The sequence below is a fragment of the Furipterus horrens genome, unplaced genomic scaffold, assembly GCF_987537825.1.
Source record: "Furipterus horrens unplaced genomic scaffold, mFurHor1.1.pri manual_scaffold_6, whole genome shotgun sequence".
In the NCBI taxonomy this organism is placed as follows: Eukaryota; Metazoa; Chordata; class Mammalia; order Chiroptera; family Furipteridae; genus Furipterus; species Furipterus horrens.
The window spans coordinates 30,570,330-30,590,236 of NW_028327176.1; the positions used below are offsets into that span (position 1 = coordinate 30,570,330).

General features: G+C 38.5%; 1 protein-coding gene across 1 annotated transcript; it reads right to left on the reverse strand.

Annotated features, from left to right (window-relative positions):
• On the reverse strand, positions 1-14,461 carry CALM2 (calmodulin 2). Its single transcript, XM_090281259.1, has 6 exons — positions 14,379-14,461; positions 8,565-8,595; positions 2,038-2,181; positions 1,848-1,954; positions 1,366-1,501; positions 1-635 (listed from the first exon to the last, which is right to left on the reverse strand). Exons 1-6 carry the CDS (start codon positions 14,379-14,381, stop codon positions 607-609), a joined length of 450 nt encoding a protein of 149 aa, XP_090137385.1. The 5' UTR covers positions 14,382-14,461; the 3' UTR covers positions 1-606.
• Between the last annotated feature and the right edge of the window lie 5,446 nt (positions 14,462-19,907).

The window sequence follows — 19,907 nt, forward strand, 5'->3', positions numbered from 1 at the left end:
TTGGGTAAAATTTTTTTTATTGGAAAACAAATATACAACTTGGAATGGATTTGAGGCAAATTGTGCCATAAGCAGATTTTCTTTAAGTGGCTAAACAAAGTTTAAAAAGCAAGTAACAATAAAAGAAAATGTTTCTGGTACAGGACCAGCAGTACAAAAAAATAGTGTACGAGTACCTGGATAATACACCCGTTTTGCAATAGTGCAACTTTTAAGTACATATTGTTGACTGTCCATAGTCCACGCAGAGTTACAACTCCACACTTCAACAACAACATGCTGACAGTTCCTAAAGAAAACTACTTAAAAAAAAGGCATAACCCAGATGTTCCCTCATTTGACCAACTCCATCTAAGTTTAGATGTGCAGAAGGGCTTAGATATATCCAGAGTAAGCCACATGCAACATGTTACTTGATCAATTTTCTAAAATAAGGTTTCAGGACAATGACAATAAGGGAAGAAAACATGGAGGAATGAAGTCCTAATTACTATACATGCATATTTTTTTGACAGTAGGGGAAACCTTTTACAGATAAGTTACAAACAAAGAAAAGGCAAATAAACAATTTTGTACAAGAAATTTAACACATTCTGTACAATGTCTTCACTTTGCTGTCATCATTTGTACAAACTCTGAAAAAGAATACACAAAAAGTTAAGTCAATGGCAAAAGACTGACAAAACAAAACCAATCACATTTATTCAATTACTGAGCCATCTCTATTCCCCTTTCTTTCCTAGAAATTATAAAGTATGAAGGAAAACTAGTTTATTGCCAAGGCTGGAACTTCATAAACCAGTTATTAACAAATATACCCAATTAATGCTTTAGATAGCTATTATAAATAAGCATTCTTGCTTATTAGTTCAGTATCATATTACAAATGACACTTTTGAATCTGAAGCATATGTAAACAGTTTCAGACAAAAGCTAAGTACAGGAAGGGAATTCAATGAAGAAAAGAAAATTACCTTAATTTCATTTTAAGGATCCTGAAATTAAAATCTGAAGCTTTTCAAATTGTCTGACAAATGTTATACAAAAATTGTTTTTAGCACAGTTTGGAATACAGTACTTCTCAAAACTTTAGTGCTATGAAATCACCCACAGGAATCCTGTTAAAATACAGTTCCTAGGTATATGGGTAAGACCTGATAATAAATAGTTCCAAAATGTTCTCAGGTGACAGGGATGTTGCCTAGTCTATACACAACATTCTGAATAGCAAAAAGGTTAGAAAATACAGTTTTAGCACCTTCATGGGGTACAGGGGTTACTAATTTTGACCCACCAGGCACCTAACTAGTACCTCTAAACTTAAAATCAAAGCATAGAATGAAGTGGTGACAGCAAAAGACTTACCTTCATAGTTTACTTGACCATCACCATCAATATCTGCTTCCCTGATCATTTCATCAACCTCTTCATCTGTTAACTTCTCTCCAAGGTTTGTCATCACATGGCGAAGCTCTGCTGCACTAATGTAGCCATTGCCATCCTAGGGAAAAAGTCAGTAAAATATCTAAGTAAAATTACAGAGTTGGAATTGAAGTTTAATAAGCTTACTAAGCTTTACATTAGGGAGAAAAACATGCTTTAGAAATCCATACAAACTGAAGAGCATCTACAAATAACTGACCTATAAATTAAACATCACTGAGAGCCAAGTAGGGTATCCTATATTATAATCACCATTTCTTAACTCCAAAGTCAAGTGATACCTCCTTTGCCACAAGACTGATGCAATACATACACAAGTTACTAGGAAATGAGCTTATACTGAACTGATATCTTCACTCTATCCTCAAATTAAAATTTAAGAAATTCAGCCTTTGAAACCCTACCTTATCAAACACACGGAATGCTTCTCTAATTTCTTCTTCACTGTCTGTATCTTTCATTTTTCTTGCCATCATTGTCAGAAATTCCGGGAAGTCAATTGTGCCATTACCTGAAATGATTTGTTTAGTTGAACCATTACAAGAGAATTTAATAGCCACTTCAATTTCCCCCCAAACTAATAATAAGACTTACCATCAGCATCCACTTCATTAATCATGTCCTGTAACTCTGCTTCTGTGGGATTCTGCCCAAGAGACCTCATTACAGTTCCCAATTCCTTTGTTGTAATAGTTCCATCACCATCCTTGTCAAATAGTGAAAAAGCTTCTTTGAATTCTGTTTGAGAGATCACAATCCAAATACACAGGTTAACAATAAAGAGTAAACCTCCTAAGTGAAATTAATCAACTCTTAAAGATATATCTGAAGATAGCACCCGAAAACAAATTTTGATTTCTGAAAGATTAGATGAGAAAGCCTTGTGGCATTTCTAACATCTTTAGCTGATCATACCAATATATGCTCTAGTGGTGAGATTTTTTCATCTAAAATCTTAAAGAGAACTGCAATATTTACACCATTATTATTCTGAGTTTAAAAAAGAAAAAAATCAAAACCAAGTGACAGGCTTCTCTGTTTTCTGTTAAAGCTCCTCTGGGAACACAATTCAAAATTACAGATCTAACCTTCACTCAGAACTGAAAAAGTAAGACTTTTGATTCCAAATACATTTCTATAGAGCAAATACACTATCTGCATTATGTTTAGTGTACTTCTCAAAAATTAAAATTAAGTCTATTTTATCACCTACTAAATGAATAACCAAAACTTTAAACTTCAGAACAATGTGCCAGTAGGCTAGTTTCCTTTTCTAGAATAAAGAAGAGATTATCACCAAATTATACTGATATTAACAGATAGATGGTCGAGACCTGAATGGCCAGTTTTAGCTGTATTATTGAGAACAATAATTTAGACCTTTCTTTACTGATTATAAAGTCCCCAAACTTGTAAGAGTTGAATATATTATTGTCTAAGATCTTTTACAAAATTATGTTGCTTTTATTTCACCACTAGATTACATGGGAAGCTGTTGCCTTTACCATTTATTTTACAGAAAGAGAAACTAAAGCAGAGATTAAATCTGGTAGCACAAGGTCATATAAATGAATTAGTAAGAAAATCTAGTACTTTCCAAGTATTAGGCCCTAACAGCAAGCAAATACAAAAGCAGTTCATAACCCCCCCCCCAACTTATCTAGAACATTTGAAATTATATACCTGATACATGTTTAGGAAATGGTGTATCCTTTCTTACGTCCACATCTATTAGGCCCTACCTGTCTATCCTTCTTCCAATTCATATACCTCCCAGTTTCATTTATCATTATCTCTTCCCTGGACTCAACCATTCTTCTACTGATTCTACTATTAATTTATGTAATTGTCTTCATGTTTCTTAGCCTAAAACTAAACTCAAACCTTAATTACACTTGCTTTTAAGTGCCAAATTCTGGAAGGCACCAAATACTCATATCCATTTCTTCTTGATCAATCAACTATTAAAATTGCTTCCAGCTCCAACTCATCAGCTGAAATGCTAGGTTCACCAAGACCTAAGTGCCCATTCCAGCAAGTATGTTTCAGTATGTAAGGCCATAAAGCACAGAACTCGAACCAGACTTTGGTTTTCAAAACAGCATAAATCCCAGCTCTGCTACTCACTAGAAATGTAACCTCAGGCAAATTAGGTTACTAAATCATTTTTTCTGCCTCAGGTTGCTCATTTTTGTTAAACAGGGATAACTGTGCCTACTTTCTAATTTTAAGAACTTAATCACTACATGTAAAACACTCAGAACTATGGCAAGTAAATAATGAATGTTAAGAAAAAGGTGATCTCATTTTCCTGCAGTATCAAACTACACTAAAAAAACTCTAAACTTCTCTGGGCCTCCACAACAGAACTTTAATTTACATCCTACCTTAACAATGTCAAAGGCTCTTGGTTCCTATTTCTCTCTCTTACAAGTAGCTACAACCAACTCTGTCATCCCTTCTTCTCTCCTTGGCCATTTCATCCACGCCCACTTGTAATGAAGATTTCATTTCCTACCTTAGTATACTCATCTCTCTATAACATAATACCCTTTATTTGACTTCCTACAGCAGACATCTCTCATGGCTGACCTCCAGAAAGACTTAAGAAAATAACTTCTATGCTTCCCAGCTACCCTAGGAACACAAGACAAGCCATTTAAACTCTTTCCCCCTAAAATCCATCAACAAATCCTGTAGAACTCTGCTATTTAAATACCACTAGATTCTTTTCCATCACTACAACCAATAATTTGGTTTATGGCCCCATCGTCTTTTGTCTGGACAGTTATGGACAGCCTGTTATCTGGGTTTCTTTATTAAAAATTACCCACCCAACTACTTGGGTCCTATTTTCCTTTTTGAATTACCATGTTACTTTCTTCTGCTTAAAATCTTTATATTGCTTAGTTTTAGATCAGCTATCACTGAATAGTTGCAGTTTGCTAGATTCAGTAGTAACACAGTTCCATTCTGTTTAATATCATACTTGTTTTCAAAGGAACTCATTTGATACCAGAAGCTTGGTACCAAATCTAATATAGATCAATACAATGACAAAAATAGATCAATAAATCCCACAAATAGCAGAATTTGATAAAAAACATTTGTCTTCATTTCTTTTAAACAGGATGTAGAAATAATGTCTAAAGCATACAAACCATTAGGGTTTGACCCATAGTATCTATCACCTTATAACTTAGGCTACAAGAAAATTAAAGAGTACTTAGGGAGTTTTTGTTTACATTGCATTCTCTGTTGTAATACTTAGCTGCAAGCATCATTTAACACCACCATTATGTGCAAAATTCCGAATTCGTAACTAGCTATAATCATTTTACTATATGATTTAACTTAAAACCAAATTCTAGAAGATGCATGGTGTTAATTTATGTGTCCTAAGTTTCAATAAGTTTTAAAATCTAGTAACTCTTAAAATGTTTGCCAAAATAAGTTAAAAGCAGAAAATATTTTATCTGCTATAACAATGCATTTGATGGATACAAGAAAGGAACAAATAAAAATATTTTAAAGGCCAAGGTTTACTCCAAATTTCTATTTGTATTTTTACACTAAAGAGTCAGAGATACCTATAAATATCCCTTTAAAAGTAATAAAACTCAAAAGTACAATTTAAATTCAACTGCATTTACAGCTCACCACCTGTACTTCAGAACTAGTACAATCTTCATGTACAGGAGCTTGTCATTCTAAACAGTAATTCCCAGGAATGACTTCAAATATAAACCCAGGAGTCAAAACCTAAATACACAGTTAAGAAAACAACAGGTCCTGAATGTCACACAGAATAGCTATCTCCAACAAATTGACAGGACCTCCTCCAAATTCATTCTAGTTGTGCCTAAATTGAAACTTTGAGAAAAGTCACACTATTACTCAAGTTTTGTGTTTATCAGCAACCCCAGGACCTTTTTCTAATTATTTATATTACATAAATTTACAATTTTATTAAAATAGGTTATCTGATACAATTACAACACAAGAAAAATCAAATGCCTATTTACTAATTTCTATGTATTTAGAAAGCCAAACGCAATCCCTTAAAGGGATTAATTGTTGCTATTAACTGGGTACAGTTAATTTTCTTTTTAAAAAGTTCTTGAAGTCCTGGCTGCTGTGGCTCAGTGGACTGAGTGTCGGCCTGTGAACCAAGTGTCGCTGGTTCGATTCCCAGTCAGGGTACATTACTTAGGTTGCATGTCAGGTCCCCAGCTGGGGGCGTGAGTGAGAGACAACAACACAGTGATGTTTCTCTCCCTCTATTTCTCCTTTCCCCTCTCTCTAAAAATAAAATAAAAAGTTCTTGTGTATTTTTAAAATTAGTCCTCTAAATGTCAACGATTAATGAAATCATGGCAGAGTCGATTTTAACTTGTTAGTGGTATCAAACTAGACTGTTCTGGTTTGTTCTTTAAGACCAGGTAATGTAAAGAATTCTAGTAACTCCACCTAAACAACAAGCATGCTTTTTTTCTAGACCAAGTTATTTGCTATTAGAATTTCTAAACAAATCTGTAGTAGTGATTACCACATAAAGATAAAAATAGCTTTAAAAAGTACCTTAGTATATGCAATGTTGCATTACATGTATGAAGCCTGTTAACATTTTAATAAGTGGGTCTTGGACACTAGAATGCTACTGGTTGCCAGTGTTAACAATTCATCAGATGAAGATAAAATTTGTGTTTATCTCAAAGGTGGACATTGAAACATACAAAATTTAGGGAGGGGCTTTGGGAGGGGGCACAGTAATTCTTAGGATAGGGTAGGTAGTGTTCTAGGACTTCTGTGTGACACTCCTCTTTGAAAATAAAATTTACTCATTCAAGAAATATTTACTCAATCCTTACTATGTGGTAGGCACTGGGAATACAAGAAACAAAAAAGGTCCCTGTTCTCACAGTTTTTATTCTGTTAGCATAAAAGCTTTGGTTCCTCTAACCTAAAAGTTCACTAAAGCCTGGGATCCAAGGAACATCTTTAAAAGCCTAGGAAAAGACAGAGTAGGGAGAGAAATCTACAATAGATTTTTCTTTCCACTCCCACTTGAAATTTAATTGTATGACATAAGTCACTGAAATGACAGAATTTATCTTAAAGACAAATGTTCAAATGAACTACAACTATTCTTGATAAAAATGCTGCATCAGTCACTGAAGACTGATTCTCATTTCACAAACTTTTTTTAAAGAGGCGTGTGTGTTTGGGAAGGCAATAATGGGCATCAACTCTGTGACAAGCACCTTGAATGATACATTTTCTACCTTAAAGTGAAAATTTTGTGCTATGTACAGTAGATCCAACTACCTGATTGGGAATACCAAGAAACGAAAGGCAGAGAGGAAGAGAGATGTATAAAAAATTATTTTGAAATGAGTTTACATTGAACTGACACATTTAACAATAGTATAAACCAACAAAAATTATTTCTAAGGCTCTGCTTGATTACTTTAACAAATTCAAAAGTATGCAATTTACCAAACCCAGAAAGCAAATTCCAGATTTAAATAAAATTCATACAGTAAGTAAAAATAAAACCTGCTAATTACCCTTGGTCCTCAATGCTAATAGCTTTCTCCTTTATGCAGTCCTATCAAATGACATTTGTGATAAATATTAGAGATTAGTGATCTCTGGCTCCTCCAAATTTGAGTTTATAGGGGATGGGGAAGGGCTTACTTTAAATGGGCTATATAACAGAGTCCTATCTGGGTTACTCAGTTTTCACTAACATTAAAAAAAAATAAAGTGTTGGGTTGGGCATCGTGCCAGACCCAAAATGTCACCAGTTCAACTCCTCGTCCAGGCACATGCCTAGGTTGCAGACCAGGTTCCCACGCTGGGAGTACAGTAGTCCCTCTCTATATCGCAGTTCACTTATCGTGGCCTCACTGTATCACAGGATTTTAAAAAATATTATATTTAATTATCGCGGATTTTACAGTACTGTATACGTATGTTGTTAAAGTTACATAGGTTTAAGAGTGTAGAATATGTTTAAGAACATAAGTAGTGTTTATAAAAGTGCAGAAAAGGTTAATAAGGGACTGGGAACGGTTTTATAAGTGTGTGGGAAGTTTATAAAGCCTTAAAATATATATAAATACTAAAATAAATATAAGGTTCCTAACTTTGCAGATTTTCACCTCTCGTGGGTGGGTCTAGAATGCAATACCAGCGATAAGTGAGGTAATACTGTATGCTGTATTTCTCCCCCTCCCTTCTCTCTCTAAAAATAAATAAAATCTTAAAAAATAAGTAAAAAATTAAAAGCTTTAGTGTTTTGAGTACTTTAAAATCCCTGCCTACCAGGAAAATGGTGGCAGTTAAAACTGCCTGATGCTTGTGTTAATAAGGCTCTACTGAAAGTAAAGGAATAGAGTTTGAAAGACATTTCAATATGGCATTAAAAAACCCCAGAAAACCTTTAACAAGTTTCTCCAACATTCTGATGTTAACCAGACACCTCAAAGTTATTAGAATAAAATCAAAAGTACTAATGTTTACTGGTATGTCATAAAGGCAACATAACATGAGGTTTTAAGAAGCTCACTTCAATAGCTATCACTGCTTTCTAACACAAAATTATAGATGTAAAATAGAATGCTCACTTTTGGATCTGTTTTTCATTGGAGAAATGTTTTCTTCCTGACTATACATGCAATTCTAAGGTTAAAATATTAGCTACTTTAACGAGTAAATTCAACGTTCATTTTCTAATTCTACATTTCAAGTTACTCATTAGCCCTCATATTTTGTAGTGATCTGGAGTTGCAGTGTTTAAAACTACCCAGAATTCATGTTTTAGAGAGCCTTCAACAATAACAACGAAGAAAAAAAAAATCAATAAATAAACCAAAAAGCAAAGACAACCACTGGGCCTCAAAACATGCTTCAATTACAGTTAGCCCCACACATCTTTCTCAGGCAAGATTACCTTCTCATTTGCCAAAGCACATTCAAGTATTAAAGTACATTATGCCCATTTGCTATCGTCTCCTACATGGATCAAAGTCAATTCCTTCATACAATTATCTTGAGATTGGCTACTCAATTCACAATAAAAGCCAATGGGTACAATCAGGCAAAGTATTCCTCACCTGCAATCTGCTCTTCAGTCAGTTGGTCAGCCTACAAAGAAATCAAAGAAATAGGTAAGTGACTTGAGACTATGTAGATTAGCAGCTACAAAAACAAGTTTTAAAATTTTCAAGGGTCAACCCTGACTGGTGTGGTGGCTCAGTGGGTTGGATAGTGTCCTGCAAACCCAGAGGAAAGGCCTCCGGTTTGATTCCCAGTCAGGGCACATGCCTGGGCTGCGGGCCGTATCACTGGTTGGGGGTGTGTGTGAGAGGCAAATGATCAATGTTTTTCTTCCACATTGATGTTTCTCTACTTCTTTCTCCCTCCCTTCCCCTCTCTCTAAAAATAAATAAAATCTTAAAAAATAAATAAAAATCTCAAGGTTCAGCATGTACCATAAACTTCATTTAGTTCACCATTCCTTCGTACCAGCAACAAGCACACAGTGGGTAGAAAATGCTACATCTGGGTTACCTTCAGCGCTAACCTGTCTTGACCCCAAATTTAAGAAAAAATATTTCAGAATATGCCACCTCAAAGTCTAAATTTTACAAAAATTGGAAAAAAGCAAACCTGGCATACTAAAAAGTTTAATTAGTTATCCTTGTAAAGATAGGATTCAATAGATACATTGTTTCCTTTTTTCAAAGTTGGCTCACCTCCTCTAGTAGATATAAATTATTACCAGAAATCTCCACTGAACAGAAAATAATGCCCAAGGACTACATTCAAAATTGCTCCTATAAACAGTTAAACACATCATTTGGACATGAAAGTGATGCTCCAAACCTCAAAATTAAGCAAAACTCCATTAAAAAGATCAAAATCCACAATGTCTTAAAATGGAGCAACAGGAAAGCTACCATGTTTTACCACTTTCCACCTGCAGGGCAAATGCAAATAGTTCAGGATTCCAAACATTTAAACTATTTTCCAAATGTTAAGTAAGTCCAGCTACCCATTTTCTCTTGACTTTTGAAATCCCAAAGTGAGCCTAAGGTTTGTGATGGCTTTAACACATGGAGAAGTTACTGGGTTTTTTGCTTTTAAAAAAACATGTTCAGCGATTTGCCAAAACCCATTATATGTTGTTCTTATTCAGTCTTCACAGTAACCCTATAATGGTATTATTATCCCCATTAACAAATTGGGAAAGAGGGGCTCATATTAAATTTCAGGGAGGAGTACAAAATTAGTTACCTACTAAAGTCAGGATTAAACGCTAAGGTGTTAGACATAATCAATGCCTCTAAGTTTAAAATTCAGAGCACCATAATATATAATATATAAAGATACACGCAAAATATCAAGGTTCTTGTTCTTTGTGTGTCCTTCATCTTTGGACATTTCACTGCTTATCAGTATACATTACCCATGAAGCTTATGCAGTTCTGGGTGGCACTGACCAAATGTAGCCTCCTATCTAATATGCCTACCTACATGAAGTCAAACATACTATTAATCCATTCACTTTTTGGTATGAAATGAATAAACACTGCCTGGTTTCGTTCTTTTTAAATGAACACACCTCTGGAGAGGATAACATCTTAATGTAGAATAGCATCACATTTTCTCTAGGAGACAGCATAAGAAAATGTGAGAAACAACAAAGCAGAAGTTTCTTTCCCTGCTCAACAATTCTGATTTGACCTCAATGCAAAATCAACTTGTTTCTACTAGAAAAATTAAAAAGGAAAATAAAAAGCCAAAAGCTTGGTACCTTAAAATTGAAGAGCCAGTAATTTAAGTTCAAATGCAAAAGTTTATAAAATAAAAAATTACCTCCAGTAAGTATTTAGTATAAAATCAGCCACAGATTATTTTCCCTAAGAATAAGCCCAATAAATGCACTCCGTTACTTATTTTATTAGAGGCTATAGAGGATTTACTCCTAGTCTAATTTCATTTTGCAAGATTTCTATGATTTCTGAAGAAAGGGTAACACGGTGCAGGAAAAAGCAGTTTTTGAGCTATCACTGGGCTAGTGTCCCAACTCTGCAACTTAATAGCTGTGTGACCTTGGACATGTTACTCAACCTCTCATAGTCAAGTTCATCTGTAACACAATAATATCTACCTTACAGGGACATTGTGCAGAGTAAATGAGAAGCTATGTAAAGGGCTGGCCCAAAAAATTCAGGGATAATTATTTTATATAAATTAATCAAAGAACCTATAATGTTAATTATTAACCTAACTAGTTCAACTTCCACAAAGAAGGTAAACATGCAGGGCATTATCAAGTCCTTTAACAACAAACCTACCCTGTTCCATGTTAACTTTAAGCTGAGAAAATGTATTTCCACAAACTGAAACCAAGAGTTGCATGCAGCCCAGGGACAGATGTGGAAGGCACTGCAGCCTATGTGGAAGCTGAAGGACTGACTGGCTATGTGCAGAAAGGGAGACCCTGGGTTTGTTCTCAAAACATGGGGTGTGGGTAAAATTTTGGGAAAAGTCATTTATATGAAAGCTGAAAAGGTCTTAAGAAAAGAAACAAGGATGTTGGCTGTAAAAGAAAACAAAAATTTTTCAATTTTTCTTAGAAAGTCCAATTTTAATGACCTCACACCATCTTGTCCAGCTCCTTACCTCCAGGCAAATGCAATCTTAGAAAAGGTGACAAATGAGCTTCAAGGAACAAACTAAGCATACATGGAAGCCTGTGTTACTCACATAGCCTAAACGCACTGTGTGATTTTTGCTTTGGAGTGTTTCAAGAAACTGAAAAAAAATTTCATATTCACTACTAATCCAGAGTTCAAGGTTTTATAATAAACTTCGTACCAGCAATATTCAGACCAAAGCCTACTAAAAAGCAGAACACAATACTCCTAGCATTCTTACTTTATAAACCTTTTCCAACTACATGAATATATTTAGTTATTTCTGTTTATGGAGAAGTGACATTTTCTTACTTAGAAGAACTAGAATTATACTTTTGGGAAAACTCAAGCTCATTAACATGTGTGTTTATCTCAGTGAAGTGAAGAATAATTCACTAGAGAGCTGACTAGTTCTCACTCCCTTTATTTCTACAATTCATATAACTCTTCCTACTGCTTTTATCATGCCAGAGAAATCTTCCAGGCATTAGTATACTCAGGTTCAAAACCACAGGTGAGTTGTAAACACTGAGAAACACTAATCTAGACTACATGTGTCTTTGAAGTGAATGCATTATGTGCCTATTAAATATTTCCTAAATGGCATTCAAAAGTAGGTATGAATACTCTTGGAGCTTATCTAGTGAAAGGCAGTACACAAATCATCCAAAATTCTTATCTAAATAAATGGATGAATCCATAGCCTTGAAATGGAACACAAATTTCTATCCTTCATTCGTTCCTGTTTCTCCCAAATGCTACACAGACACAACCTAGGCTTCATAAGTAAAATTTTCCTACAATTTCAGAAATTAAGGTATTTGTTTTACCTGTATCAAAAGCAGTCTCTAAATTAGTTCAGTAATTATATCAGTAAGTACTGACAAAACAGTACTTAGCTACATATAGCATCTTGGACTAAAAGAAAAACCTACAAATTACTTGCTCAAAATCAGAACCTTTACCAAAGGCATGATTTAATCATTCTAGCTTAATCCAGAACTTCCTGTATTTTAATAGCGCCATGGTTAATTTCCTTAGTCTAACAAAAACAGATGTCCTTGCAGTTTGATGGAATGATGATTATTTAGCAAGTGACAAAATTTTCTACCCCTTCACATCTTTTATTTATCTAAAGACCTCAGACTCAAGTCTCCTTAAAGCAATCCCCTTTCAAAAAGCATGTATCAACTACAGTACATGTAAACCCAAAAGCTATGAGAGCAATCTTAATCTACTTTCCTATAAACTTTTTTATTCTTTAATTTGACGGAGTTCTAATTTTAAATATCCAAGTCTTATAATTATTACGTTACCGGAAGACAATTTCCCAATTAAATAATTAATGACTGTCAATTTAGCAAACAAAACAAAGAACTTCAAAGCACCAATGATGCAAACAGTAACTACAAAAGTTTATCACTGGGGCAAAGAGCCACGAAAAGCAGAGGTAAACTACCCATTACCAAGAAAAAAACTCATTCAAGTTTTTAATTCAGTCAGACTGAAAAAACCTTACCCTTCATTTAAAAACATTTTAAAGTTTACCTCATAATTTAGAATTTTGATTACATGCCTATAATGCAGTTTCACCTGAGTAAATTCAACCACCATATTCAAACTCAGAATAGAAATATCAATATGGAACGAGTGTATCAAACTTAAATGAACACTAGTTTAACCAAGGTGAAGTCCTCTCCCCACACCCATACAGGCTGGAGGTTTCAGTTGGCAAGGACTTCCAACTCTTAAGATGTCACCTTACCTCCTGGACACACCCATAGCCGTAATTACTTGGCAGAAGGAACCACAAAATAAGTATTGCAAATTACCGCCCTCATTAATTTTTTTTTTTTCAACAGAAAGTAGTTCTGGTCTCAAGTGACAGGGAAGGAAAATGTTTTTAAAATTCCCTACCCCCCCAAATACTCTTCTCCCACACTACAGTACTTGGCAACCGTTACTATACTAATGAATTGGACTGCGTGTTTAGATGATCTGGTAACTTCTGTACGGAAATACGAACAATTTCCAAGGGGAGTGGAGCACGGGGGAGGGGGGCGCAACGCTGTGTGTGGTCGTGGTTCCTTGACATTAGGAGTGCACGTGAATACTCAAAAATAGGATATACTCAGTGGTCCTTTACAAAAGCATCCTCCAGTTGTTACATGAGAAGCAAGACCGACTTCTCAACAGTCACCCGGGAGAGCTTGCTTGCTTTCCATAGGTGGCGGAGACGAAGCGCCTTTCAGACCCTAACAGGAGCCGACGGTTTTCTCTAAGATGCGTACTGCGGAAACCCGCCCGACTTCAGATACAAAGCTCATTTCCTCAAACGACAAGGCCACTTAAAAATTTTTTTTAATGTCCAGCCTGGATAGTGAGGAAAAGGCCCCAGGACCCAGATGGACGGGAAAGATCGTCATTCACCGAGCTTCCTTCTCACCACTGGAGGGGGAGGGGAAGTTCGAAGCCACCCTCCCCCACCCATCCCCAACTGGCTAGCCCCGCAGCGCCGCGGCCGAGGGAACCTCCGCAACCCTGCAGGTGCCAGCGCAGCAGCTGGGGCGCGAGCCGAGCGGGCTACGGCTCCCGCCCTGCGCCCGCCGCCCCGCCCCCCGGCCGCTCCCCGCGCCCCGCGGGCATGGCCCACACTGTGCTCTGCACCCGTTCGCGCGCCCCCCCACCTCCGGCAACGGGGGCTAGGGGTTAACGGCGGCGCCGACGCTCGCCCGGGTCTCGCGCGCTCCCTCCCGCCCCCTCGGCGCATGGCGGCCACAAGCGGACAAAGGCGCTTCCTGGCGCCCCTACTAACCGTCCGTTGGGCTTTTGAATCCGGCCCCGGAGCTGACCTTTAGAGATGCCTGACCCAAGGTTTTGGCGCTCCCGCTCCCCCCGCCCTTACAGTCGCTCGCCTCCCTCATGTGCTGGGCTGCCCCCGCCCCGGATCCATCCTCATCCAACCAAGCCCCTATGGAGTTTGCGGCCTCAGGGGCAGGGTACCTGGCCTTCAATGCCCTAGAGGACACCTCCCTGAGGAAAATGGGGGTGGTGGGGACACCTGCGACACAACAGCCGCGGGCGCCTCCAGCCTCTTTCGCGCCATCCCGCCGGCGAAGACCACTCCTGGAGGATTTAAGAGAGGCGAGTTCCCTTTCTTTGGTCGATCTGCTTCAGCCTACTTCCCCAACAGGCCAAGAGCCGGCAGCCTAGCGACGCACTCACCATGCTGGAAGTGCTACCGGTCTTCGAGACGCGACCACACAACCACACTCCTCGCTAGCTCCACTCGAACTAATTCTCCCCCCTCCGCCCCCAGCGCCTCATAAACACCTCCCCCCTCCAGATCCCTCCGCCGCACGTCAGATAACGGAATATCACAAACGAGTCCCGGCCACCACCTCCCCCACTCTTCTCGAGACCCCTTTATCACCCACAGTCATTTGATCAACGATGCAAGAGATACAGGGAAGTGGACAGACAGATGACGTAAGTCAGTTTCATTTCCCGGCGATCCGTTAAAAAGCCGGTGGAGTCGTGCCTTAGAGGCACTACTTTGCGGCGCGGAGGAACATTGACGTAGCGACGTGTAGCGTTATTCGTGAAACCGGCCTCTGATTGGCTGGTTTGTACCTGCAATGCGTCACTCGGACTCTCCGCAGCCGCCGCCGCCGCCGCCGCCGAGACGTGGTGCGGCTTCTGCTGTTGCTTCTCTAGCCGCGGTGTCCTGACAACTGCGCCAGGCGGCAGAGTCGCTTCCCTTGCGCTTGTCTGAAAACCTTCCTCCACCCATTCTTCTCTGTCACACACACACAGTTTGCCGCTCCTTGTATCGGGGGAGACAAAACCACTTAAGCCTATGCAGGATGAAGCTGAAAGATCACAGGAAGCCCCAACCCGGCGCTCAGAGTCTCAGCTTCGTATTTCAGCCTCGTGGGGGCCACACATTTTACATTTTTCTCCCTCACGAAACACATGAAAATCTGACAAACGCAGCTGCTCAGTTGACTAATCTGAAAAGGTCTTCCGTTTATACTTACCCTTCACCTTTCTTGCCAGGGGTAATTTACCAGGGAAAAAAGTCAAAACTCAGTCTCCGAGATTCTGTAGATTCTGGCTTGGCGTCAGACCTGGGTGTGAGTTTTGGTTGGGCCGCTTCCTTAGATGTATATGACCATGGATGAATGACTTAATTTTAAAGCCTCATTTGCAAAATGGAGGTAATAATACTTCTCAAAAGATTATTGTAAAAGTTAAATTTATGTGAAGATTAGAGTAAAACGTTGAAGCACCTGGCAAGAGGTAGGGCACCAAACAAGTGGTCACCATACTATAGGTTGCCCTCAAAATGAATTTGTCCTTTTGGGTTTCTATAATCTCTCAGATTTAAAGGGACATTTCTTTCTTTCTTTTTTTTCCCTAGGGACAGGCCTGGAGAGGGTCTGCCTCCCACTAGCCTGTAGTTGTAGGTTCTTGACTTGGTGCAGGAAAGATTTCACCAGGCCAGTCCAGGTTATTTTGAGAGTACGTTCATTAAACCTGGGACAGTGAAACAAGGAAGGGCTTAGGATAGAAGAAGCAACAAAGGGGGGGGGGGGCTTGGAGGCAGGTCCAGGAGGAGCTGTCACTTCCCGTTGCTCCCATGGTTGCAAGTCTGTGTGGGTTCTCTTAGAGTTTAGGACATGCACACCTGTGGGAGAAGGGAAAGGCACGGGTTCCTAAACAGACATTTTAAAAACCACAAAAAACTTAGCTCCTTGGAACGGAAACCCTTGTGTACTGTTGGTTGAAGTGTAAAATGGTTCAGCCACTGTGGAAATCAGTGTGGTAGTTCCTTTAAATATTAAAAACAGAATTATTACCACATTGATCCAGCAATTCCACTTCTAGGTGTGTACCCAAAAGAACTAAAAGCAGAACCTTGAAGAGATATTGGTATGATCATATTTACAACAGTATTATTCAGGATAGCTAAAACCCGGAAGCAACCCAAATTTCCATCATTGGATACATGGATAGGGAAAATATGGTTATAATAGAATAGTATTCAGCCTTAAAAATGGAGGAAGTTTTACAATATGCTACATGAAATAAGCCACCCACAAAAAGAGCAAATATTATTTGATTCCATTTACATGAGGTACTGAGAGTCATCAGAATCATAAAGAGAGAAAGTAAAATGGCGGTTTCGAGGAGCTGGGGCAAGGAGAAATGGGGAATTATTGTTTAACAGGCATAGCATTTCAGTTCTACAGAATGAAAAGAGTTAGGCGATGAATGGTAGTGACGGTTGCACAACATTACAAACGTTTTAATGCCACTGAACTGTATAGTTAAGAATGGTTAAGATGGTAAATTTTATGTGTATTTTATCACACAAATTTTTTTTTAATTAGCTCCTTGGTCGCACCCAAAATAAGCAAGGGTGTCCATAACCTGGAATATTTGACAAGCAGATAGTGAACACCTACTGTGAGAAACTCAATTTGAACACAATGTAATTTTTACCATAGAGGGGACTTACAAGGCACAGGGAAGACCTTAGCTTACCACAGAGGTTCCAAAAAAGATTCCTAAAGATGGCTCCTAAATTAAATCTGACATGGTAAATGGGCAGGAAAAAGTGGAAAGATGTGGAGGAAGAGGAAAGAAAATTCTAGATGAAAGAAAAAAATAGAGCCAAGGCCCAGAGGCATGCAATTGCATGGCCTGAAGGAGGAGCTGCCAGTGGTTAGGAGTTACTGAAGACAGCTGAGCAAGGGAGAGGGCGCTGGGAAGGTAGAAAGGAAATGGGGTTTTATGCTCGAACTGCAGTTCTTCAAGAAGACTGTTTGTAGCACCACTGTCCAGAAAAATCATCTTAGGCCACATCAAGTCTTTAGAATTTCCCAGTAAAAATCACAGGCATGTAGACACTTGAAACCTAGTAAGCGGCATTCTTAGCATATCAAGATGAAATCATTCTTTTCTGAGCATCCTCCTGCCCAGCAAAACCAAGACCTTCTCTAGTGGCTATCTGCACCCATTTGTAAAACTTCAGTGGAATTCAAGCTCTTTTAACCAAGTTGGACATTTTCAAGTGCCTTCAAAAGTATTTCCTTTACTAGACCAGAGATGGATTTTCTTTCTGTCAGTCATGCAAATCAGACATAAAATAAGTGCTTTTAAAATTAGTATTGGCAATCCCGTGACCTTCCTTTCAGATGAATAAGTGTTCAATGAAAACTCAGGACCCTGTGCTTCTATTGTCCTTGCTAATATGGTGATGTAATGAAGTGGGGGAGGAAGGAGAAGAGGGAGGTTAATTAACATTATCCCACAAATGAAATATCATTAAGAATGTTATTTAAAAGTACATACCTCTGCTTGAGAATCTGAGCTGAAAACAGAGCTCTAAAGCCACCATTACATACTCTGCATTCCAGTAGTTCCCAAGTCTTTCCAAAGTATTACTCAAAGATTTGTCTCTGATGCCTTCTCAGATGGAAGAGCCAACAACAATCTTTCCTTCAGCTTAGTCACTAAAAATATTCCCCCTTTACACATTACTCCATCAGTATCCAGTGATGTTACACATGAAATTTTTAATGATGGGAAATTGAATGACAAAATGAATAATCCCCTTCTCTAGAAAATGAATTTTTTAAAGAACTGACGCGTAACAACGAGCAGAAGCTTAAGTCTAATATACAGGTGCATGCCTAGAGATGTATGTATTGAATGAAGGAGCTTTTAAACAAATATTTGGTAGTGAAATATGTCTGTTAAAGAGAATACAGAAAACGTCTTCCTGGTTTCTTAGATTGAATTTCAGTAAGGTCTCTCTTGCAGAATCTTCCTTGCTGACCTCTTCGAGAAGAGACAGAAAATGAGGGCGGGGGAGTCAAGACATATTTAAAGTCATCGGGGTTTATGTGCATTTGAGACTGTTCCAAGTCAATTTATTTACAGCTCACTTGTCTTCCACAAGATGAGATACACTGTAGCCAGACCTTGGCAATTGCCAGCTGAGAAGACAAGTTGGCCATAACCATTACATCAAAGCATAGGAGGTAACTGGTTGTCTTTCTACTTTCCACTCCCAACCAGTAAGATCTTACAGCTTTCTTTGCCTTAGACCTTCATAGGAAAATGAGAATGCACTTCCTTTCCAAGCCTCAGTTCCTCAATTTTCAGAACAGAGATAATACAAGTCCCCTCTTTTGACACTTCCTTCCCATAGTTTTTCTCCCCCAGCCAGTTGTGCTAATGAACAAGAGCAGAGGACAATCACAGTGGCATTCTTGATTGTAAGGCCTGTGTGATTTTCAACAGGTGAAAGAATTAAGCCCTAAATGCCCTGCGGCATTGATAGTATTGCATCGGCTTCTTTCCTGTGCATCCAGAATGATACTTGTTATGTGTCAGCTTTGAGAGAATTGAGAAAATAGTACTCAAATCATTTTCTTATTCTTCGGTTTGAATAAAAAGCCTTGGTTGAGAAAGTTAAGCTGTCCTCTTCCAGGATTATGGGGTAAAACAGAGCTGGAACAGGAAGCCAACCAGGTCATGAGAATGTCTTGCCCACAGCATCATCAGTTCAGTGAGAGGTGATACATACATAAGAAAATAACTGAATCCTCCAGACATCATAAGTGGGCTTGTGCTCACATACACATAGGAAATGTTGAGGGTCATTAACTTTGATATTGACAATCTGCCATTTGCTTATTCAAAAAAATTGAGATGTCAATTTAGGGTGACCATTTATCTAGAATTGCCTAGGATAAGGGATTTCCTGGGACACAGGACTCGGTGCTAAAACCAGACAGTTGCAGGAAAATTAGGGTCACCACAGAAGCAATGACAATTCATTAAATAAATACCAGCACCCTATTATGTGCTATAAATGTGCTATGATAAGAACGAGCACAGGAGACTCTGGGACCATGTAGGAGGGCAACGTAACAGACAAGAGGAAGACTTCCTAGAGAATGTGATCCACAAGAATTTGAGTAGAGGTGAAGGAAGAGAAAAACGAATAGATGCATAAAGGAAAGGAAATGTCATTACCACATCCATCAACAACATCATCATCACCACAATTTACAGCCACTGGTTATTGGGTGCTTACCATGAGCCAGGCACTATGCTGATCCCATTATATACATTATTCACATTGTTGACCATTCCATCCCTGTTGAAACACTCTTTTTGCTTGGCTTCTGAAGCGCCCCTCTGCTAGTATTTCTCCTACCTCTCTGAAAGTTTTTGTTTTTGTTTTTAAGGTTCTTTAACTGACTCCTTCACCTGTTGCTTAAAAAACAGTGTGCCTCCAGGTTTAAGCCATGGCTCTCATCGCTTGTGACTTTCAGCACCTGCTCTGGACACCCTTCCCATTCCCACAGCATTAGCTCTGTGCTAATGACCCCCAAATATGGACGACCAGATGTATAGTCTCTCCTAAACTCCTGATCACTATTTTCAGGTGCTTAGGCCAACCCTAACATTATGGCCTCAGTTAAGAGTACAAACAGAGGCTTACATAGCATATATTAAATGTGGTAAAGTTATAAATCAAGGTAACAAACAAATCTAATATATTCTATCCTCCTACCTTGACAAACTTTCATAACAACCTGGAAGGTCATGGTCAATTTTAGAACCTTGGATTTCCACGCCAGATCATGGGAGTGTCAGGAAGCCATTCTCTCACCCACAACCCACTCATTTCTCTCCTCAGTCCCACTCCCCCACTCTATCCACAATGCAAGG